This window comes from Marmota flaviventris, chromosome X (assembly GCF_047511675.1).
Source record: "Marmota flaviventris isolate mMarFla1 chromosome X, mMarFla1.hap1, whole genome shotgun sequence".
NCBI lineage: Eukaryota > Metazoa > Chordata > Mammalia > Rodentia > Sciuridae > Marmota > Marmota flaviventris.
This window is the reverse complement of record NC_092518.1, coordinates 47,244,650-47,268,976: the sequence shown is the minus strand read 5'-3', so window position 1 is coordinate 47,268,976 and position 24,327 is coordinate 47,244,650. Positions and strand designations below refer to the sequence as shown.

At 37.4% G+C, this 24,327-nt stretch overlaps 1 protein-coding gene across 4 annotated transcripts in view; it reads right to left on the bottom strand.

The window, feature by feature from the left end:
- Rragb (Ras related GTP binding B) overlaps positions 1-14,981 on the bottom strand; it is a 41,598-nt gene extending 26,617 nt beyond the window's left edge. For 2 of the 4 annotated variants that reach the window (XR_003581162.2, XR_003581163.2), the window contains exons 1-5: positions 14,339-14,981; positions 13,492-13,525; positions 10,864-10,963; positions 4,772-4,838; positions 2,573-2,795 (exon numbers count right to left, since the gene is read on the bottom strand). Coding sequence is in view for 2 of the 4 variants with exons in the window: in XM_027924850.2 (XP_027780651.1) it covers positions 2,573-2,795; positions 4,772-4,838; positions 6,679-6,762; positions 10,864-10,963; positions 13,492-13,525; positions 14,339-14,430 (600 nt within the window). In the remaining 2 variants the exon portion in view is untranslated. Of the gene's footprint in view, positions 1-2,572; positions 2,796-4,771; positions 4,839-6,678; positions 6,763-10,863; positions 10,964-13,491; positions 13,526-14,338 lie in introns of all 4 variants that reach the window. The other 2 variants (XM_027924850.2, XM_027924846.3) reach the window with 2 other exon arrangements.
- Between the last annotated feature and the right edge of the window lie 9,346 nt (positions 14,982-24,327).

Genomic DNA, 24,327 nt, shown 5'->3' with positions numbered 1-24,327 from the left:
AAGAATAAACATTACCCAAGGACTTATCTGGAAAGAGTATATTTCTAGTTGTATGTAGAAAAGTTGTATCAAGTTATGTGGAATTATAATCGTTTTATTATATTTATTTGGAAATTAATTATGCTTTTAGAAAATGTGTGAGTGCCTAGTTGAAAAGGGTGGAATATAATGGTTAGTTTTTTTTTTTTTTTTTTGTTAACATGACTAGGCCATAGTACTCAACACTGGGTAAAACAGCAGCCTAGATGTCACTGTGAAAGTACTTTTAGATGAGATTATCATTTAATTCAGTAGACTTTGGGTAAAACAGATTACCCTCCATAATGCGGGTGGGCCTTATCTATAAGACATTTAGAGAAAAAGACTGATATTATAAGGAAGAGGGGAACCTACCCTCACATTGCCTTCTGCCTTAAACTGCAACATTGACTGTTTTTCCTGGGTCTCTAGTCTAAGGACCTGCTCTCAAGATTTCAGAACTGCCAGCCTCCACATTCACTGGAGCCTATTACTTAAATAAATACTTCCCTCATCTCTTTCTGTCTCTTTATATACAAACATATCTCATTGCCTCTGTTTCTCTGGAAAACCACAACATTCACACACATGCAGGGAAATAAATCTTAATGGAACTTTGTATTTTGAGAAGCACTTAATTATTTGTACTTTAAAACTTCCAATTTTAAATCTTTAATGAAATTAAAGATATTAAGCTTAAAATCCACTAAAGAATATTAATATATCTTTAGGGGATAGTCATATGAAAAAATCTAATTCAAAATTATAAGAGATTGAAACATTCATAAGGAGCTCATTTATTGAAATGTTCTAGATTTAATTGTAATTTTGGCTAAGGATTGAAATTATTTTTAAAGCTTCACCAACTCAGGACCCATACTTTTTTTTGTACTGGGGATTTAAGCCAGGGGTGCTTTACCACTGTTATGGTTTGCATGTGAGGTGTCCCCCAAAAGCTCATGTGTGAGACAATGCAAGAAGGCTTAGAGGAGAAATGATTGGGTTATAATAGTCTTAACCCAATCAGTGATTTAATCCCCTGATAGGAATTCACTGAGTGGTAACTGAAATGGTAGGGTATGGCTGTAGGAGGTGGGAATTAGGGCATAGCTTTGGTGTATATATCTGTATCTGAAAAGTGGAGTCTTCCTGTCCTCATATGAGCTGCTTCCCTATGCCACACACTCTGCCATGAATGTTCAGCCTCACCTCAAGCCCCAAAGAATGGAGCCGGCCTTCTATAAACTAAGATTTCTGAAACTGTGAGCCCTCAAATAAACTTTTCCTCCTCTAAAATTTTTCTGGTCAGATCTTTTAGTCACAGCAGTGAAAAAGCTGACTAAAACAACCACTGAGTCGCATTCCCAGCCCTTTTCATTTTTTAAATTTTGAGACAGGGTATTGCTAAGTTTTGTAGGGTCTTGCTAAGTTGTTGAGGCTAGTATCAAACTTGCAATCTTTCTGCCCTAGCTTTCAGAGTTGCTGGGATTACAAGTGAGTGCCACTGTGCCTGGCAGGACCCATACTTATACACATAGTTTTCTGGGAGATGGAGAAGGGGAAAGAGTTTAAAAAACTACTGGATATTCAAAAGTACAGTTCTGAGTCAAAGGCAGAACCTTGTCAAATGGCTTTTGAAAGCCTGCAAAATAATCTAGAAACATTTGAATAGTAGAGGTAATCCTGTAAATAGTCATGGAAAAAAGTATTCCTTGCCATAGCTATTACCCAAACTCCTTTAGACTTAAACTCTAACATTACAACCTAAGGAAGAATTGTATTCTTCTATATGACTAGTATATTCTAAAACTGCTTTCCTTAGTTATACCTTAAGAAATAGAGGGGGATCTTCTCTTTCACTTCAGACCTTACAAATCTAATTCTTCTATATTAAGTGAACTAGAACTAGACTATGTTTTTGATCTGCCAGTCCTGGAGTCTCAAAACTATGTAGGATTTTATGCCTTCTACTTAATTTTTTTTTCTCTGATGGGTCTTTGATCCCTCTCTAGGCTATACTAGTTTATAGGTAGTTACCTACATTTTTTTAACATGAGGGGATGAAGGCTGATATTTCCTACTATACCATCTTGGTGACTTCACCTCCTACCGTGTCTTCTCTAGTACTAAGTCATTTGTACTAGAAAAGAAGAGAAACATACTATGTCAGTGCAATTATGAAGAACCTGGCATAGAGCCTAACAGTATGGTTGACACCTGAACTGGTAACTACCAGTTTCTATGTCAACCCAGTGACAGCAGCAACCTTTCTTCCTCTCATTCTTGGTGGGTCTCTAGGCTTGACAGTAAACCATGGAGCAATAAACATTTTAAAAATAAAGGCTGCTTAGTGATGTCACATGGTCAGATTCCTTACCTAATTCTAAAATTTATTTGCTAATTGAATATCACATTTCTCTTACCATGAAAAAATGTTTTAAGAATGTTTTCTTAAAACAAATGATAAGATTTTAGTTTGAAAGCTTAATTCTGAGAACTTTTTTGCTGAAAAGAGTATGGTACAAATTTGTGTAGCACCCGTTCCATTTCTTACCAGGTCCCGTTGATCCTCCTGTACCAGATCCATTTTGTGAACCAAGCAAAAAATTTTGGCATCTGGAGAGTTCTGGAGAATGGCTTCCAGGCATGACTGATAATAGTGCATGTCCTTTTCAAGTTCGCGGCTCTCCACGTCAAAGACATAAATCAGAACCTCCACATTTCGGAAGATGTTGTCCCGTTGGCTAGTGAAATAATTTTCCATGAAGGTGTCTTGTCTGGTAGGAAAAATAGATAGTAAGCAAGTCCTCAGTTCAAGCTTCATCAATGCAAAAGATAATCTTAAGGCTACAATTTATAGGGCAAACAATAGCAAATAATTCTGGTCTTACCTTACCTCTTTTTGTGTGTGTGTGTGTGTGGTGCTAGGGATTGAATCCAGGGCCTTGTACATGCAAGGCAAGCACTCTACCAACTGAGCTATATCCCCAGTCCCTTTACCTTACCTCTTGAGACACAACTTGCATGACCCTCTGCTCCTCTTTTGGTGCTCTATACACATAGACCCTTTCCCAGTTCAAGTGGGCCATGGTTTATCCACCATGGGGCCTTTATACATGCTGCTCACTCTGTCTCTGATACTACTCCCATGCTTTTTCATCTAATTAATTCTTGCTTGTTCTTTTAGGTTTCAATTCAATCCATATTTCCTCATACAAAGTATGACTTTCCCTGACATCCCTGATTTGAGCCAATGTACTTACCATAGGCTCATTTACCAATACATCACTCTCATTGCCAACATTTACAAGTATGACATTATACATACTTATATGGGTCTTTAATTAATGACATTCATTTCCTTAGACAGCAAGACAAGAACCATGTTTGGTACTATTCCTCAGTTTCTCAGATTTTAAAGGAGTGTCAGATGCTCAATGAAATTGTTCTGAATGAAGAACTCAATAGTCAAATATTCTAAACTATATGAAAATAACTGTAATGATAATTTTTAAGAAGAATGTTGGTCTTTGCTTCTTACGCTGTATGCCACTTCCCAAGAAGTCCTCAGTCAATAGCTAGACAGCAGAAAATAGTACCATTGTGTAGCAGGGGATGTGGGAGTGGGATATGAATCTAGGTTCTAGTTCTGCATCTTGCTATTAATAAGCTACTTGACCATGGAAGATTATATCTTAAAGCAAGGGACTTGGACTAATATCTTTACACAGACTAGAGAACTGGAAATAATGACAATGAGTAAGGATTATATGGAGAGAGCTGCTAGGATGTTAAGTGATCCATTTGCTAACAGGAATGAAATCATTTTCTTAGATAGTATTTGGCTATCACATTACCCTTTCAACAAATATTCACTAAGCTCCTATTCTTTATTTGGTTTTATACTAAGGCCTGTGAAACAGAGCTGACAATAATATCTACTTATTTTGTGAGACACTGTGGTATGTATTTTTATATAAAATCTCAATTATCAAAATAACCCTGAGTTGGTACCATTACTATTAATTTTGTACCAGAAACTGTGGCTCAGAGTTTAAATGATTTACCCAAGTTAAAACAGCTAACAAAGCTGAAATATAAACCCCAACCTAACTCCAGTACCTATATTCCTAACCACTGTGCACTACATACTGCTGCTTCATATCAGAGATATAAATGGCCAAAGAGTAGCACTGAACATTGGCATAGAAGCACAGTGAGTGTGTGAATTTGTGATGAAAAAAAATTTTTTTTTTTTTGGTGAGTGCGTTGGTCATGAGAAGAGCTGTCTCCTACTTTCCAACAGTGTGTAACTCAGCCAGATTGTACATGCTCAGAGTTTGATCTATAGTGCTTAGATTGCCTGGAGATAATTTTTTAAATTATTAAGAACAAATTATTATGGTGTGGTAGCTAAAAGCTTGGCACTTGTGTCAAATCATCTAATTTGTGTCCACCTCAAAAGAAACCCAATTTATGCCCCTGCAAAATAGAGAATGCTTAACCTATACTACACATATCTAGGTGAAGTTTGTGTTAGAGATACTTAAACATGTCACATACAGAAGGCACGTCCACAATTAACAAAAATCAGAGATCTTTATTTAATCAAGTACCAAGTATGAAATAATTCTATCCAATGTATCTATTATAAATAACAGTTATTGTAGGTATATTTGTCATACTGATTATACTAGAAGCCATGGTTACTGCCATTGGCTTTACAAAAAAGTAAGTAGATGATGGTACTTACCCACCACAATCCCACAGGTTCAATACCAGGTTTCCCAGAAATCGAACATGAGAATGTTCTACATCAACTGGAAGACAAGTATGACAAATCTAATAATTGCAGCATGCAAGGTGAAATTCAAAATAAGCAAAGCACTAACCCATGGAATTTAGAAGGACCAAAGTGGAGTGAAATGCTCAAAGCCACAACAAGAAGGTGATTTTCAGCTTAGTAATGTGGTTTAGTGGCAAGGTGGGCACCTAAACTACCCTGAGCTACAGAATTGGCTCTTATGTAAGTCATTTTACTTTTTAGTAGTTTAGTACTCAGAGTAGAAACAATCTCCAATTATACTACCAATGTTAAATTTCCACATATAAGACAGCGACATATACCATTTAATAGATCTTCCCTGTCCCACCTGCCCTCACCAACTTCCCCCATGAAAAAGTAAAACAACAATAACAAAAACGGAACACAAAACAAACATAAAACATAACCAAACTAACTCCTATCTTGATTCCTTTTCAGTTAATGACTCTACTTTTCCCCCTATTGTGTCTCCTAGGTTCTCATTCAATTCATTGCTAGTTCTTTGTAATCTCTAAATTCCATTATCATCTCATGCGAACACTGCTACAAGAGATCCATAACTGAACTCCCTACCAGAAAAACCTTACCCATTTTACATCGTCCTATAGGCTACTGTCAGGCTCATCTTCTTAACACTACTTTGAACATGTCACTCCCCATTCAAATACTTTCAATGGCTCCTCCGTCCCTAAAGGGGGACAGTCAAGGTCCTTCACAATTTGGCTTCCAATCTACCTATATATTCCCCAATAATTCACATTAATAAAACCTTTCATTCCAGCCCAATTTGGCTTATTCACAGTCCTCCCAAACCCCACTACCTCCCCAACCCCAACACACCTTACATCAGGGGTCGCAAACTTGCTAATAGGGGCCAGGCCAGTAAACATACAATCAAAGTTGGCCACATATAGAGGATAAACATCCACCCAGTAGAATGGGCAGCAGTTACTGAGCTCTTGCAAGAATGTTGGCTCAGGTTTGCCAGATCTTTCAATTTTTCAATAGCAGTGGGAAATTCAGATTTTTATGAAAACTTTGACATGTGATAACTAATTCCAATTTTTTCTAAAACAATAGACAAGCCAAACAAAATTTGTCTATAGGCCTTATCTAGCACACAGGCTGCCTGTTTGCGACCTCTGCCTTACACTTCCCTCCCCGCTATCCTTCACCTACTCTGTCCTTCTGCCTGGAAAGTCCACCCCATCTTTCTTTCAAAGTTATATTCATCTTTCAAGACCCAAACTAAATCCCACTCCTCTAAAAGCCCTGCCTAGCTCACCCCACTTACCGTCATTTCTCCCGCTAAATTCATTCAAACATTTATTAAGCATCTACTCTCTGCCAGGCACTAAAAATCCCAAGGAGGAATAATGAAAATATTTATACTGGAAAGTACTCTAAGTCTAGAAATTATTATCTATATAATTTATATGATAGTCAAATGTTATTATGGCATTTCTTCTTTGACTATCTCAAAGCTGTTGCTTAAATTGAGTATTATCTAACTTTTGGGCAATTTTACGTTCTCATAAACTAGATCATAGATAGCAAAGCATTAAAAGGTAAAGCATATAAGCTTTGGAGCCAAACAGATCTGAGTTCAAATACCAGCTCTACAACTCTGTGACTTTGGGCAAGTCACTTAAGTTCTGAGTATTAGCTTCCATTTCTATTTAAAAAGAAAGAAGGGGCATAGTACTGACCTCACAGAATAGCTGTGAGGATTCAACGGGTTATCATATATGAAGTGCCTGGCACATAGTAAGTGCTCAAACTACTTCCCTTCTCCCCTTTACTTCCCCCTCCTTGGAAAAGGAATCATATCTTACATGTCTTTGTATTTCCAACAGAGTCTACGAGAGAGTAGGTGCTCAAACTGCTATTAATTTGAAGACTATGTATACGGTCTAGTACTAAAAAAAAATGGAAAGAAGTGCTACTGAGAAAGGGAAAGACAATAACAAAAGAAGTGACAGGATTCAGTGACTTTTAAGATATGGGGCAAATGGGAAAGAAATCTAGTTTCTACTCCCATATGATAGAATTTGTTCTCATCAAGTGACCAATGGCCCCATTACCAAATCCAGTGGACTTTTTAGTCCTTGTCTTACTTTCTGCAGCATGACACTGTTGACTACTCTTCTTCTCAAAAAAAAATCTCTTTTCTTGGTCTCTGATATACCTACAAACTCTCTGAAAGATCCTCCCTCACAGGCTCCTATTCTTCTTTCTGTCCCTTAAATGTTGGATTTCTTCAGGTCTCCATTCTTGGTCACCTTTCTCATCTATGTATTCTTCCCCAAAGTAAGTTAATATATTCATATTATTTTGTATACAATTTGGATATTGATAATTCATAAAAAAGAAGCTTCAGTACAGATTTCTCTCCTACCTTTCTGACTCACACAGTGCATTTCCATTTGAATAAACCACAAGTATCCCAAACTCAACATATCCAGATTAAGTCATGTCCCCTGTCTTCCCCCCATCAATTCTTTTTTCAGTCTTTTATCTCTCAGTAAATTCAATCAGTTGCCTATCACAAAACCTTAGTTTCATCTTTCAGTTCACTCATTCCCTCACCATTCTCCCCAGGTCTACCAACAAGTCCTCTTGACTCCACCTCTTTAATATACCCCAAATCCATTAGCTTCTCAACGTATCCACTACCAACACCCAAATCAAGCAGTCATCTCTTACCTAGTTTACTAAAATAGTTTCCTAACTAGTCAATTTGTTTCTATCCTTGCCTCCCTCTGATCTACATTCCATATTATAGATAGAGCAATCTCTCCAAAATGTATATTTTATTTCATTCTTTTAAAAGAAAAAGAACATGTCATTCTGAGTATGCATGATTGCATACACCCGAAAAAAAGGGGCCAGAGGATAACCTCAGGATGATCTAACCCCCATTTTCTGCTTCCCTCTTACGTTCTTGGCCCTTTGGCTCTGCTAATCTTCCTGTCCTGATGTTATGAGAAACCGAAAAGAAGCAAAAACAGAGCTTTGGGGAATTGCATACACTTACGGGGCAGAAAGAAGAAAATATTATGATAAAGATTATCTTTTTTAAAAGTAGGGAGGAATGGTTAAAGATAAAAGAAGAAAACCAGGGTAATAAAGCATTAAATAAAAGCCCAGAGAAAAGAGAATTTTGAGAAGGTAGGAAATCTTGGAGCTGTCAACAGTGTTTGAGACTAAAATACTTCATAATCATATTTTTATTGACAAATTTACTATTCCAACAAACACATTTTAACATCCCCCTTAATAAATTAATAACATCATCATTCTGTATCCTTACTTCAAATTTCCAAACACAGTAGGCTCTAAACTTAACAAAATAAAACTGGACTTTTTCAAGAAATGACAAACTAGGAAAACACTAAAACATTAAAGTCAATGTAAATTTTAAAAGATGTACTCTTTTGCTACTTTTAAAGAAATTAGCAACTGCATAAAAGGAACATCAAGTAAAAAGCAATGCACTATAGGAATCTTGAACTAGTCTATATATTTAGCAATAAAACAGACCTTTCTTCAATAATAACAAACTAGCTAATGATGATATGCTAAAGCATTAAAGCCAACATATTTTTAAGTATACTTTTACTACCTTTAAGGAGATACAGTAATTGCTAACAAAGTATATTAATAAAAGCTCCCACTTGAGATATCCTTAAGGACAAGAGACCATTCACAGTGCCTAACACACAGGGAAGTTTCAGAAAATTACCCATTTAATAAATGGCCTACTTTAGTGAATAGGATCCACACAATTTGCAACATTCTGTTCATAATAATGCTGTTAGATTATGTTGAAATTACTTTAGCAGTTTGAGTAGTTCCAAAATTTTGGTTGTGAGTCTGTTCATTGGATTCAATAATAAATCAACTCTGCTGATCAGTTAAAATTAGAAACATCACTGGGACTAGAAAGGGGTTCTTCAACAAACTGTGCAGAATTTTAAACACAAAGAAAAAGGAGTCTGCCAGGAATTGTTCAGAGTAGTGTTCATAGATTGTGATATAATAAACAGAAGTTGAGCACAGATTGGTATTCCAGCTCTAATGTTTACTAGCTAAGTGAAATTAATTTTTAAGTTGTACTTTTGTTATCTATTAGAATAAAGTTAATATGAGGACTAACACAAATAAAATAGAATACAAAAGCCTGGCAAATAACAGTTGTTCAATAAACATTTGCTTCCTTTAATCTACTGAAATCATATAGGTTCCAGGCCTAGATATAACTTGGAAGAAAAGAAAAATTTCAAAATCTATCAAATCAAGATAGAAAGAAATGTGGATGGACAGACAGATTTTCCAGAAGCCAGATATAGGTACAACAGGCCATTGAACAATATCTTGTCCAAAATTTTTGACCAATACCGAAACCAAATGACATACTCATCAAATGTACAAACTGCATAAGGCTGGAAGGATAGATAATATACGAGAGAGTAACAATGAACATAGGATCCAAACCCTTTACTATAGATAAGGAAACGAAGAACACAGATCAGAAAGACAGTAACTTGTTTTGAATTTTACAGTTAACATACACAGGGTGCAGAAATATATCATGGGATAAAGCAAAATTTAGTAATAAGCATTTATACTTAGGTTCAAAATATTAACTGCACAAGACCCAGAATGATCTGTTTTAATAACAATATGTCTGAAGAGGAACTGGGGCTTTTTAGTATGACTCGGTGTAATGAAGGTCATTCCATAAAAGAAGATGGGGGTTACTCTGTAACTAATAGCAATGTAATATCCAGAATAAGAGATGTAATAGGCCTACTCTGCCCTGATCAGACCGCAACTGCATAAGAAAAATGTAAATAAGTTTGAACAAATCCTTAAAAATACTTCCAAATTATGTCAAATGAGGAATAGATGGAGGAACTAGAGTGTTTAACTTAAGAAAGACAATATTTGGGAGGCAGGGGATGACTAGGATAAACTGAGACACTGAACATTTTCAAACATTTGTAAAGCTTACAAGAACAGAAAGAAAACCAGCTAATGGAAATGAGGGAAAATAGATTTGGATGTCTGCTTAAGAGACAGCTTTGTAGTCATCAAACCTGCCCCAATTATGAAAGTGAATACTATACTCCAAGCCCTATAAGTACAGAAATAAGGTTTTCTTCTCCTTTGTATCTCAGAATCTGGACAATAATGTGTTTAAAAGATGTTTACTATTCTTGAAACCAGAGTGAGACACTATTCTTATGGGTGGCTTATCCCTAAAAGCATTCAAGATGCTAGAAACACAGATCAGGAATATTTAAAGGTCAGGTATGTAATGCCTCCTTCATTTGGAAGTCAAAGACCAAGGAAGGAAGAATCCAGAAATGCTTGGATGCCACAGAATGAACTGACATTGCAGCTCACAGACAGAAGGGCTCTCCTAGGATCCTAGATACACTGGCCTGGTAGCCATGGCAACCCAGCAAGTCTATACTAACATTTAAACCATAAAGAGCAATAAGATATTTCCCATGTCAGAATAGAAAACTCCAGTGAGACCATCTATGTGTATCTAGGAAGAGAATATCAGGTTAATTTCCATTCTTCCCATCCCTGTAGTTTACCTTTGAATGAGGACAAGGACTAACTACAGCTTCAAAAAATTTTGGATTTTAATTATGCTTCTTAATACCTAACAATTTCCCTTTGTACAATAACAATTAAAAACAAACACTCTTCCCCCAAAACAAACAAACACAAAGGACCCTATGCTGGTTAAGAAATAGCAGGATAAGCAAGAAGTTGGAAGAGGGCATCCCACTTTATAAGCAAACTAGAAAGCAAAAAAAGCCTTCCAAGAGAGTGAGCAGTAAGAGTCAGAATTAGGCCACATTTCTCTGAGGAGAAATGCAAAAAGGGGAACATGCTCCAAAAATCCTTCAACCTCTGCATTCCCAAGCTATGCAACCAAGTGTGTTATGCAGATTAATAGTTAAGATCACCTCACTTTACAATAAGATAAAACATCTTACTTGTTGCACCAAGCCGACGTGTGTCTCTGGCAATATAATTTGCAAAGATAATAGACCTCATGCTGGTCTTACCAGACCCACTTTTACCCATCAACAGCACCTAAAAAAGAAAGAAAAATGTTAACAATCTGGAGTAAATCTAGTGTAACAGGACCTATTTCTCTCCTGTATTTGGCATTTTAATGAAATAACAGTACCAACAATATGGTGTAAATACTTGTAACTAACAAATCTGTTCCCCAACCAATGGTGAATGCAGATATATCTAGCATTCCAGAAGCCAGGTGCTTATCTGTCACGGGTCACACATCCTTTGGGCTACAGAACTACAGTGATTTTATGTTTTTTGTTTGTTCTGTGGTAATGGGGATCAAACCCAAAGGGTTCTTTACCACTTTACATTCTGTCCCTTTTTTATACTTTTATTTATTTATTTTTATGTGGTGCTGAGGATCAAACTCAGTGCCTCGCACATGCTAGGCGAGTGCTCTACCACTGAGTCACAGCCCCAGCCCCCATTCTGTCCCTTTTTAAAATTTATGTTTTGAGACAGGGTCTCATTAAGTTGCCCAGGCTGACTTCAAACATGTGATCCTTTTGCCTCAGCTTCCCAAGTCACTAATTACAGGTGTGGGCCAAAGCACCCAGCTGAATTTATGTTATTAATATATAATATTCTTAGAACTAGGTTAGAAAAATACCATCTCGAGAGGAAATTAAACCCGATTCTCCTATAATCTAATGTTTTATGCACTGAACTACTTAGCAGGGGATTTAGCATAATTAAAATTTCTTCCTCCTCCAGCTCAAGGTCAATTCTTCTACCTCTCTGGAGCACTTGAACTTTTCCCTTCTACTTCCCTCTATGATTTTGTTTTACTAATTACTCTCTCTTTTTTTTAATATTTATTTTTTAGTTATAGGTGGACACAATATCTTTATTTTATTTTTATGTGATACTGAGGATTCAATCCAGTGCCTCACACATGCTAGGCAAGTGCTCTACCCCAGCCCTCTGTCTCTTCTTTTTATAAATTTCCCATGACCTACAGGATTAAGGCTTTAAACTATATATAAGCTCTAGCCTATCTACTATACTATCTTCATCTCCTGTCCATCTGAGCTAGAACTTTTAGCAACCAGCCAAACTGAACTGAGAACAGCTTATAGTCTCTGTTACCAGCCCTCCACGAAGTCTTGCTTCTATGTCTCTGTTTTATACTGTACTCTCTCCCAGCAATGTTCCATTCTTTGTTCTTCTTTCGACTAAATGTCACTTGGTTTAGTAATCATCTGCTCAAGAAGATTCTCTGACCCTAAAGCCCTAGGCTGACTTAGGTGTCATATCTCAGTCTCCCAATTAAACTGTTTTATCATTGCAAAGGACATAATGTATTGCAGTTACTCACTTTTCAGCCTGATTCTCACAAGACTCTAAGTTCCCAAAGGGCAGGGAGAGTCCCATTTATATCTCCAGTGCCTAACATGATAAATGCTCAAATGATGTTCTTCAAAGAATAAACAAGCTTCAAAAACAAAGATAAAAAGGAGAGCTTCTAACAATGAAGAAGTTTCCAGTGGAAATTGTGGCCTTATGAAGGTAAATAACTTTGTTATCAATGTTAGCATTAACAGAGAGAGAAAAATACCTGTCAAGAATGTCATATATTCTTGCATTTGAAGGGAATTGGATAAAATGACTTTTTAGAGTCCTTTCAAATCTAAAATTTATAAAATACTGTTCCAATTACCTTGCTTTTCAAATGTAATGGATACACATTTTACTTTCAATCACAGATATTTTATAAAAATTTCTGATTACAAATGTAAGGAGTATTAATGAAAATGTACTGCACTCAGGTTTGCACTACACTCAATCTAACACATTCTCTGTGTAACTTTATCTAATTAAGAAAATTTCACTACTGAGCCAGCCAAAAATCTATACAAAAAAGGGCTTTTCTGTTATTTAAAAAAATATTTTAACTGAGAAACAGTTAACTGTATATATTTCTGGGGCACAACATGATATTTTGCTACATTTATATACCATGGAGTGATTAAATTAAGCTAAATTTTGTTTTTAATCATGTAAAAAATTCTGGTATTTTTAGGCATCCTTGTTGATAAGGCTAAACCATGTTAGACCCTAAGTGCTCTACAGGCATTTTATTCATTTAAATTTCACAACTACCTATGAGATGGGTGATTTGTAAAATCACCATTTCATAAACGATACTGAAGCCTCGAAGTTTAAGAAATATGCTCTAGAGTTGCACTCTTAAGAATTCTGCCTAAACCCCAATGTGAGGCATAGAGCCATAACAACATAAAAGGAAGAGTGGACGATTCCAGTTGGAGAACTGATGTAAGATCTTATAGTGTAACATTTTGATTTGGGTTGAAAATAAATGTGCAGGCAGACTCCTATATAGTGGGTGTATATGTGGATTCACCCATTCAGATTTATATATTTTAGAAAAATAAAAAATCTAATAGCACAGTGAATAAGAATCAGGAAGGTTCCTCCAATAGTCCAGGAAAGATGGTATAGATCCACTCTATGGTTCCTGAATGACTATTTCTTACCTTTACCATCATGTTTCTGATGTACCTAACACATCTTACCTTTTTCTTCATGGCTGTATTTGGTAGCACCCACCTGTAGATATAAACCAAAAGACAAGAGTTCCCATGATCCAATTGCCTAAGAAACTGAAATTAAAGAAATATAAATAAATGTGCAGGAGCAAAAGAACATGTTTAATACAACAGGTGAATGCAGCTGTGTAGGGAACCTCAGTAGAGTAACAGCCCTCATAAACTACAAAACTGGGTTCATGCTCTTGTCCCCTAACTACAAGCTCTGGCGACAGCTCCTAGGAGAATATATTTAGGAATATAAATGAGTTATTAAAATTTGACTTTTCCTCATCTTAAAAAAATGATCAACAACATATATAGGTGGTGTAATAAGTCAAAGAACATTTTCATATTTAAATATTATATATCAAATCTTATATTTTTTAAAATTCGACTTTCTATTTTTAAAATCTGGAAGCATCCGTGGACCTTGGCAGTCTTCCAAGATGTATGTCACTCATTAATGGCACAAAATACATATAATTCAGGTACAAATTGGCACAGAAAACACTGTAAGCCACTGGTCTCTAAGAAATGCTAGTCCTTTTATCTCTTACATGGTGAGATCTAATCGCCTTTTATTGATAATTCAAAGCAACGTGGAACCGTCTCAATTAGAACACCCACATGCCCCATCCCAAGGGCTGACGGCCCAATTAGCACCAGTCCCTTTTTCAGTTTATTATGTTGTCAAAAGTATATCAATCAACCCTACTGATAAACCAAAGCAGTTTATCATGCAATTTATCATGGGGGTGGGGTGTTCTAATTCACAATACTCTTCAGTTCAAACACCCTCCCTTCCAGGTTTGACACAATACCCTTCACCCACCCAAGCGAGCCTTCCGGTTCCCCTAGTGGAGGATCCATTCGCGGCCCCAGATTCTCTTTCTCCATCTTTTTCTCAGAGTCAGATTCTTCCATCGTGCAACAAGTCCTTTCCAGTCCCTTCTAAATCCGCAGTACTCTTTTTTTCTCGTTCACCCCCTCAACTGCCAATTCTCATTGACTGCGGCCCTCAGGCCTGCTCTATTCTTGCCTCTGCCTTTGTCCACTGGGGGGCCGCTTTCCCCACCGTTACCTTTACCGCCCCGAACTTGGCCTCAAGGAACCGCCAAGCAGGCCAGCCAAAAACCAAGTGATTCAGTGGTGCAAAGGAAGAGATGGAGGAATAGAGGAAAAGACAGGTAAATTGGGGAGTCTCCCCGATTTGGGGCCTCACGCCGCAAGGTCTCGAAACCCAAAAGTGATTTCGCCCTCAAAAAGGTGGGGACCGCGAAGGCGGAGGTCGCAGAAAGAGATGACCCGGTGCGGTAGGCACTATGCGGTGAACGCCTCAGCCGCCAGGTTTCTGGCTCCTGGCAGCCCGCTTTAGTCCGCCAGCGGCGGCGGCGGTAACGACCTAACCGCCCGCCCTTCAGGATCCCAGGTACCTCACCGCAGCCACCCGACTGCAGGCCAGGATCACGTGAGCACCTGTCGTAAACCCAGAGCCTGACACGTGACTGCCGCTGCCCAAGGGGCGGGTGGGCTGGGAAGAATACCATAGAGACTACTCCGGGAAAGCCAGAGTGTCGCTTGTCGCCATCACGTGGCATTAGCTCTTAACTTCCGCGCCACCAGCCCCACAGGGCTCTGTGAGCCTGCAGGCTCTTTAAGAGTGTGCTGACCCGCTCCCCTGCCCCCAACCGCTGAGGAGAATTAAAGGAGATGATTGCATTTCCATGTCTCCAGGCTAGCCATTTTTACTGCTAGTTACCCTTAAGGGATCTTGGCAGAGAAGGCCAAGCGTTTTTTAACTTCCTGTCTTTTGTTGTTAGTCCCAGTAACCGACCTTGCATTTAGGTGCATTAAATATCTAAAGCTCTTAAAACTGAGACTTTCCCATCGAAAGCTCTCAATAAATTATTATTGCTGGGAGCAGAGATTTATGCTGCCCACCATGCAAGTCATTGAGACCAAGTCATTTTTAGTTAGATTTCACATTCATCTCCCCACTTTTAAAAAAATAATTTGGCAATTTAAAAAATTTTGATTAATATGTAATATTTGTACATATTTATGGGGTACAGTGTGGGAAATAAGTTATCATATTACTATAGTAAGAAGTTATATACATTTATATATTATATATTACCGTGTGCATATATTACTTTGATAAGAAGATGAAGGAAGAGAAACAGCACACAAAAAGGTGCTCCCATATTTTCCCATTTGAGTTCCTAAATGATTTTTTGTCCCCGTAATTGGCATGCCACTGATACTGCCGGTTATCAGTGATGAGTCCTGCTTCCCCACATGTTCAAGTTTGAACATTAGAGAAGCAGGCTGAGGCAAGCATATAAAGCAGAGTTTATTCAAAAAGGGGTAACATAGACTTCTGGAAGGGAGAAGGGGGCCATAGCTGGTATCCTGGTATCCCAAGAAGCCAGGTGTTCTGCCCTTTTTATAAGTCCTAGGCTTCCTTTGTTCTCCTGACTTTTCCCCCTTATCTTTCTCCTTCCTGCCTACCGGTCTAGACCCAGGAATGCTTGCTGGGATGGCCCCAAGGTGGGAAACAGGTGAGCTGAGGGGGAAGGGCAACACTGATTAACAAAGGGCACATTAACAACCTTTTAGCTCCCTGTAGAGAGGGACAATTCCTGCTACAGGTTACCTTGGCAACAGGTTGCAGCAGGCGCAGGTTCTTGATAAGGGTGGAGGAAGGGCTCTGTAGGAATTAACATTTCAATCCCTCGGGGAACAAGACTCCAACTTCCCAGACTCACTCAAAATTGACCTCCCTGGTCCGACCTGACTCAATTTACCATCTATACTGACTGCCTGTCTAATTCTGGCTTAACAACAAGAACAACAAAAATATTTTTTTCTGAAATCCCATTTCTTAGCCTTATCACTTGCTAATCTCTCTCCTTCCATCAGCTATGCCACACACATTCCTATTCTAGCTTTTCCTGTCTGGTGAAAGACCTTAAATACAAAACCAGGATATCACTTTAGATTTGCTGCTCACCATGCAAGTCATTGAGACCACGTCATTTTTAGTTAGATTTCTACAATGTGTGTACACCTCCTTAGTCTGAATCATTGAAATAGCCTCCAAAGTGGTTTTCCTACAGTGGCAACTCTAAATGGGTTGGAGGTGGGAGGAATACTTTTTTATCAAGTCATCTCATATACCCCAACATGAAATATGTGCTTGTTTTGTAAAATCAGCTTTCAAACATCTTTCAACCCCCAACACATCCCCCCGCCGTTTTACCTGCTAAATTGCTCCCTTAAACTACTGTTTATAGAAATTTAATGTCTCCCAGCTACTTCAGTTTTCCATTTCCTCCTCTCTCCAACCATCCATTCTTTCTACCGACTGCTTGAGTGACCTTTTAAGTTCAAATCAGTGAAGGCTATTTTTCTGCTTTAAAACTCTTGTATAACTTAGGGGGAAAGTGTGTCAACACAAGGAATTTCAAGACCCAGCTTATATCAACTTTACCAACTGCATTTCTCCACCCACTCTCACCACCTCCGTCAAGCTTCTTAAGGAATTGCTAGTGTTTTCTCAATGTGCCAAGAGGCAAGAAGAAAGAGGAGACAACATCTAACAAAGAAGGGGAGAGAATGTATGAAGTAGAAAAGAGAGAGAAGTGGGGAGATGGAAAGAGGTAAGGAAGAGAGGGGAAAGGAGAAGAGGAAGGAGGAGAAATTGGGATTAGAGAAAGGGAGTTGAAGAAAGAGAATGCAAAAGATTTAGGAATGAAATTAAATTAAGGGTTGATTCCAAAGAATGGTGAATAAGACTATTGGTATAATGCATTCCTGTATTGTCTAGCTGTTAAGATACTGGTTTCTACTAGGTGCCTTTGGCTGCTTTATTTTTACACTTTCATTAAGAAACTTTTCATAAACAGGGGATGAAGTTCACTTTTTATTATTGTCAAAATAACTTTTTAAAATTTTTATTATAGATTATTTTCAGAAAATGTTGATTAAGGTCTTTTATTCTTCCAACAAGCACTTATGGAGAACAACCATTCATTGCCAGGAACTTTGATGGATGACAGGGTTACAAACATCACTCTATTTTGTACCCAATATTTGTCAAGTGTTCCTGTCTTAACACCTTAGCTCTACTCTATACACACACAGATACATACACATACAGACAATCAGTCTTCCGTTTGTCCAAATCCCAATATGGAATATTTTTTTCAGTCATACATCTCAGGTAGAAACATACTAGGACCTTTAACAAAGATTCCACTAAGATCTCAGTTTCCTTATAATCTCTAAATTAAATCTAGTTATGTTTACCCTTAAACCCAGTCTTAGGTCTCCAGTACTCAAATTGCTATTCATAACCTGCCTACCATTTTCCTTCTCCACCCTACTCTTCTTCTTTTTTCATTGTTCACTACTATTTCCCAGAGCCTCACAATTTCATCCCTACACCCTGCTGGTAGCTTTTCCCTCCATATTCCCATCCCTTGGCTTGAAATATAATAAAATGTTTCTCAAGTTAATTAGACTTAAAGCTTTGATGAATGAAAATCTGGTGGAGGGATTTTTGGTTTCCAGTTCTGCATGTAAAAAACTTAAAACTCACTCTTCATGCTAACAGTAAGTTAAAAAGCTCAACAAACAAAAAAATCAACAATTATTCTTAGATCCTTCAGAGAAGGAAACTCACAGGACAAAAAACACTATCCAGCCCCAAATGGGAGAGGCACATAAGCAGATATACAGAATGAGAGCTTTTCAGAGTAGAAATCCACAAACACAAACCTTTAATGGAAAAAAATAGACAGCATTTAATGGAAAAGATGGATAATATAAACAGGGATATGAAGTTCTAAAAAAGAATTTAAAATGCTATAGGTCAAAAACAGTAAGATAGATGGGTGCAGTGATACAGGTCTATAATCCCAGTGGCTCAAGAGGCTGAAGCAGGAGGATTGCTGCTTCAAAGCCAGCCTCAGCAACTTAGTGAGGCCCTAAGCAACTTAGCAAGACCCTATCTCAAAATAAAAAATACAAGCTCTTTTTATTTTATGTGATTACACGCTTGGGCCATACCATCTTGCAGGACCAGGTATTAAAGACTCCACACCACCTCTCAGCATTGCCACACTGAGGACCAAATTCCTACATGTGAAGTCTTAGGTATCAAACTCAAACCATATCCAAATCATTAAAATGTATACCACAAACTCTAGAACAATTGAAAAAGGAAAAGAAGGAAAAAAAAAAAAAAAAAAAATATATATATATATATATATATATATATATATATATATATATATCATCATATGCTAAAAAAAAGAAGATGGAATCATAAAATGTTCAATTGAAACCACAAATAATAAAAACAAAGTATGAAGACAAAAATTGGAAAAAAGAAAACAGGACAAGAAATAAATAACAGTAACAAATGTGGTATGTATTAGTCCAACTTTATTTATTTATTTATTGCAGTGCTGGTAATCCAACCCAGGGCTTCACACATGTTAGGGAAGCACTCTACCACTGACCTAGCCCCCCAAACCCTCTCAGTAATCAATTTAATTGTCAATGGTATAAATAAACTAAAAGAGATTGTCAGAGCAGATTAAATAAATAGATCCAACTACTTATTATCTATAATAAACTCGCTTTAAACACAAAGACACAGGGAATAGGGGAAGATTTACCATGCAAGCACTAATCAAAATGACATGTAATTGCTATATTAATTTCAACAGTGTAGATTTCAGAGTAAGCAAATTTATCAGGGATAAAGAGAGGAATTACTTAATTATAAAAGGATCAATACTCCCAAGGTGACCTAACAATCCTTTATTTCTGTGAATGTAAGAATAGAGTGTCAAATCAAAATATCTGGTGTAAAAACTGATAAAACTGCAAAAAGAAATAGACAAACCTACTATTATAGTTGAGACATTAACACATCTCCATGATAAATGGAGAGATTCAACATGTACAGAAATTTCTAGCAAGAGCAATTAGGAAAAAAGAAAAAAAACACAACATAAAAGCCCTCCAAATTATAAAGGAAGAAGGAAAATTTGGTTTTCATATGATATGATTTTATATGTTAAAAAAAAAAACTAGGGCCGGGGTTGTGACTCAGTGGTAGAGCACTTGCCTAGCATGGGTGAGGCACTGGGTTTAATCCCTGGTACCCCATACAATAAACAAACAAAATAAAGGTATTGTGTCCATCTACAACTACAAAAATATTTTTTAAAAAAACTAAAGAGTTCATGAAAAAAGATTGTTAGAATTAATAAATTGCAAATATTGAAAGATACAAAATCAGTGTATAAAAATCAGTTCCATTTTATATACTAAAAATCATTTTTCCAAAAATGAAATTATGAAAATAATCCCAGTCACAGTATTATTAAAACAGAATAAAATACTAAGGACAAAATTTAACCAAGGAAATGAAAGATCAGTACACTGAAAATTGTAAAATGTTGGTGAAAGAAATTAGCAGACACCAACAAATGGAAAGATACCTGAGTTTCAAAGATTGAAAGAATTAATACTGTTATAGTCTATGAACTACCCAAATTAATCTGCAAATTTAATGAAATCCCCATCAAATCAGAAAGATTTATGTTTTCTTTTCTATCAAAGTTAAACTTCTAATGCAATACAAACATGTTTACTGTAATTTAAATTTCATGTATGTAATGGAACCATTTTAAGTGGGGAAATCATGTGGTTAGAATGGAGCCATTTCAAAATTCCCTAACAGGTATTCAATCACAACTGTAGCTCTTCTCCATACTTTCCCCAATTTTAAATTAGCTAATTGTATAGATTGTACCCCTGAACTCTTCCTATCAGAGCAAGGGGCAATGCTTCATTATGGATAAAAGCAGACAGACTGCCTGCCTAGTGTGCTTGCTCACCAGATTCCCTCTGAGGGCACACCATTCTTCAGAAGAATACATTATACATTTTTTTCACCTTGCCAACCCATTTCTGAGCACATTTAATTTCTTGCAGCACCTTGGTATTTCTAACAAAATCCATGTGGCATTTTGTGGAAATAGAAAAACTGCCAAAATTTATATGGAACCACAAAAGACTCACACAAAATAATTTTAAGCAATGAGAATATACCTAGAGACATCATACTTCCTGACTTTAAAATATAATGAAAAGTTATAGTACTCAAAACAATGTGGTAGTTGCATAAAAAGAAACACATTGACCAATGGAACAAAATAGAGAGCCCAGAAATAAACTCATGCATATGTGATCAATTTATCTTCAATAAGGGTGCCAAGAATACACATCAGAGAAAAATAGTCTCTTTGGTAAATGGTATTGGGTAAACTGAATATCCACATACAAAAGAAGGAAATTGGATCTTTATCTCACAACATATACAAAAATCATCTGAAAATGGGTTAAAGACTTAATTATAAAATTTGAAATCATAAAACTCCTAGAAGAAAACTTTTAGTCAGCTTTTCATCATTGTGACTAAATACCTGAAAAAATAACAACTTAAAGGAGGAAACATTAGTTTTGGCTCATGGTTTCAGATGTTTCTGTCTAGTTTTGGCTCATGGTTTCAGATGTTTCTGTCAATAGTCACCTGGCTTCATGGCAGGGAGCATGCAGTGGAACAATGTGGCTTTACCTCATGATGGACAGGAAGCAGAAGAAAAGAGAGAAAGCCAGGGACTCAGGACAAAATAACCCTTCAAAGGCATTCCCCAGTGACATACTGTTCCCAACTAAGCCTCACTTCCTAAAGTTTCTTCCATCTCCCAATAGCACCATAAGCTATGGAACAAGCATTCAATACATGAATTTTTGGTGGACATTTCAGATCCAATTATAATAAAAACACATGGAAAAAACTTCTCAACATTGACCTTGGCTATGACTGTTGGGATATGACACCAAAAACCTCAGACAACAAAATTTAAAATAACAAAGTGGGTTTACATAAAACTAAACAGTTTCTGCATAGCACAGAGACAATCAACAATATGAAAAAGTAGCTAACATAATGGTAGAGAATATTTGCACATCATGTCTAATAAAGGGTTAACATCCAAAATATGTATGTTAACTCAATGTTATAACTCAATAACAATACAAATAAACAAAAACCATTTTTAAAATGGCAAAGTACTTGAATAGACATTTGTCCAAAAATAATATGCAAATGCACAACAAGTATGTGAAAAGGTGCCTCCCATCAACTAGGCACTAGGGACATGCAAATCAAAACCACAATGAGATATTACCACACACCTCTTAAGATGGCTATCATCAGATAACTGTTAGCAAGGATGTGAGGAAAATGGAAATCTGTGCACTTTCATGTTTATTGCAGCATTATTCACAAAAGCCAAGGCATGAAAGCCCCATAAATGTTCATTCATTAATGAATAAATTTTTAAAATGTGATCTAGGAGATCCAAGATGGTGGGCCAGAGGGAGGCAGCATTCTGTGTTGCTCCATGACCTGGGATTCAAGAAGTGAGAATACTTCCGTGCCCATGCAGGGCTCCAGGGCTCAGTGTCGGATTAGGTCTCCCGACTACTCGCCCAAGCAGGACTACTGTGGGGCCAACAGCACCTGTACCCATGCAAAACTTTCCGCCACCCACCTGAGCAGAAATCCCGGATGCAGATCCCCCACAGGATACCTGGCAGCTACCCATGCACATGATCTCCAGCCGCCGCTCCTGTGCAGACTCCCATCAACAAACATGGGGCTCCCCCAGTCACCTCTATCTTGGGACTCTGCAGCAACGGAGATACTCCTCTAGTTGCCGCAGCCAGCCTGCACTGGGGAACACACCGGCTCTGAAGACAGACATAGCCAGCCACACCTGGCATGCCACAGACTCAGTCTCTGACCTCATTGTCCAACACCATGGCACAGCTCCCCCCACCTGACCCGACACCCAATTGCTGAAAGCAAACGCCTTCATCTTGGGTCACCTTCATCACCATCTTTATTGGGGGCAACTCCCACTTTGGAACTCCGCCAGGACAGGTACCCAGTTTCTAACCCCATCGCCATCCCCAGCAGCCACTAACCCGCCACAGTAGCTGCCCAACCAAAAAGCAGCTCTCAGTGGGTCAGTGCTGAGTGTGCCCAAAGTGCCACAGGCAAGAGCCCTGGAGAGAAAGGTCCCTTATTAGGAAGCAGTAAGGGAGAGGGTGTGAGTAATAAAGTTTAGAGACTAACAGACATCAGGAACTGGGAGGTCTTTAAGTGAGATAAGGAGCTAAGGCCACGTGCTCACAACACAGGAGCAGGCCAAAAAAGGAACCCCTGAGGATCTCCCTTGGGCACTGGCGGGTGCCACACCCAACTTCCAGGTGTCCTCCACCCAGGAACAACCCTCCCTCCCTGGTTACCTTCACCACCCTGAGGATGTGGATACCAGCTAACAATAGATGACTCCACCTATTGAATGAGAAGGGAAGGGGGAAAAATATTGATCTCCAATCAAAACAATCCTTGTTTCTTCCTTTGAGATTTTTTTCTTTCTTCTCCCTCTCTATTCCCCGCCCTCACATCCCCAAGATACGTGAAACCAGTACTTTGCACGAATTAGGATATTAAGGTCTGAGACAACTGAATAGTATATTACAGGTATGTTGTATATATATTCTTTTTTTCTTTGTTTTTCCCCCACCAATTTCTACTATTTCAACCTTTTTTATTTTTCCTAATATATATGTTTGTTTTCTATACTCTACTGTCTTCCATCTTACTTGTCCACCCAAAATTACTTCCTCTCTATTCTCCTGCTACTAACCTTCTTCTTTAGATTTCTCTTTCATACTTCTTAAGATATAATAACTCTATATCCTCATTTCCTACCTCCTCAGCATATCATCCTACTCCTCACCCCCTGTTATTTGTCCACCATCAGAAACTATAACCACTTTTACAAATCTACTGATTATATTATAGATAATAATTGAATTCACCATTTCTGTACATTGTGACCAAACTGTAAACATCTATTAGCAACTATTTGTTTTTAGGTGATATATTGTTTATATTGGGATCTGCTAACCCTCAAAACAGAGGTATTGGAAACCTACAGGGACACGATAAGCCTATAGGGTAAAAACGGTAATGCCTCAGATCCACAGTGCTAAAAAGGGAAGACACGTGAACAACATGAAAAGACGAATAAAGAAAGTGCCCCAAACAAATCAAGATACTACATTATTAGAATCCATGGCCAGCACAGCAAAAGAAATTACAGAGAAGATGGTCAGGATGGACATAATTAAAATGTTCTGTGAACTAAAGGATGATATAAGAGAGCAAATATAGGCATCAAAACATCATTTTGACAAAGAGCTACATAAGCAAATATAGGAAGCAAAAGATCGCTTCAATAGGAAGATAGAAGTTCTAAAGAAAAACCAAAGAGAAATCCTTGAAATGAAAGAAACAATAAACCAAATTAAAAGTTTTAAAAAAATTGAAAGCACCACCAACATATTAGACCACTTTGAAGACAGGACCTCAGACAATGATCACAAAAATATATAATCTTGAAAAGAATCTAGACCCTACAGTGAAAATGGTAAGAAACCATGAGCAGAACATTCAAGAAGTATGAGATAACATAAAAAGAACAAATTTAAAAGTTATTGGGATAGCGGAAGGCAGAGTTCCAAACCAAAGGAATGGACAATCTATTTAATGAAATAATATCAGAAAAATTTCCAAAACCAAAGATCGAATTGGAAAACCAAATTCAAGAGGCTTACAGGATGCCAAATGTACAAAATCACAATAGATCCACACCAAGGCAC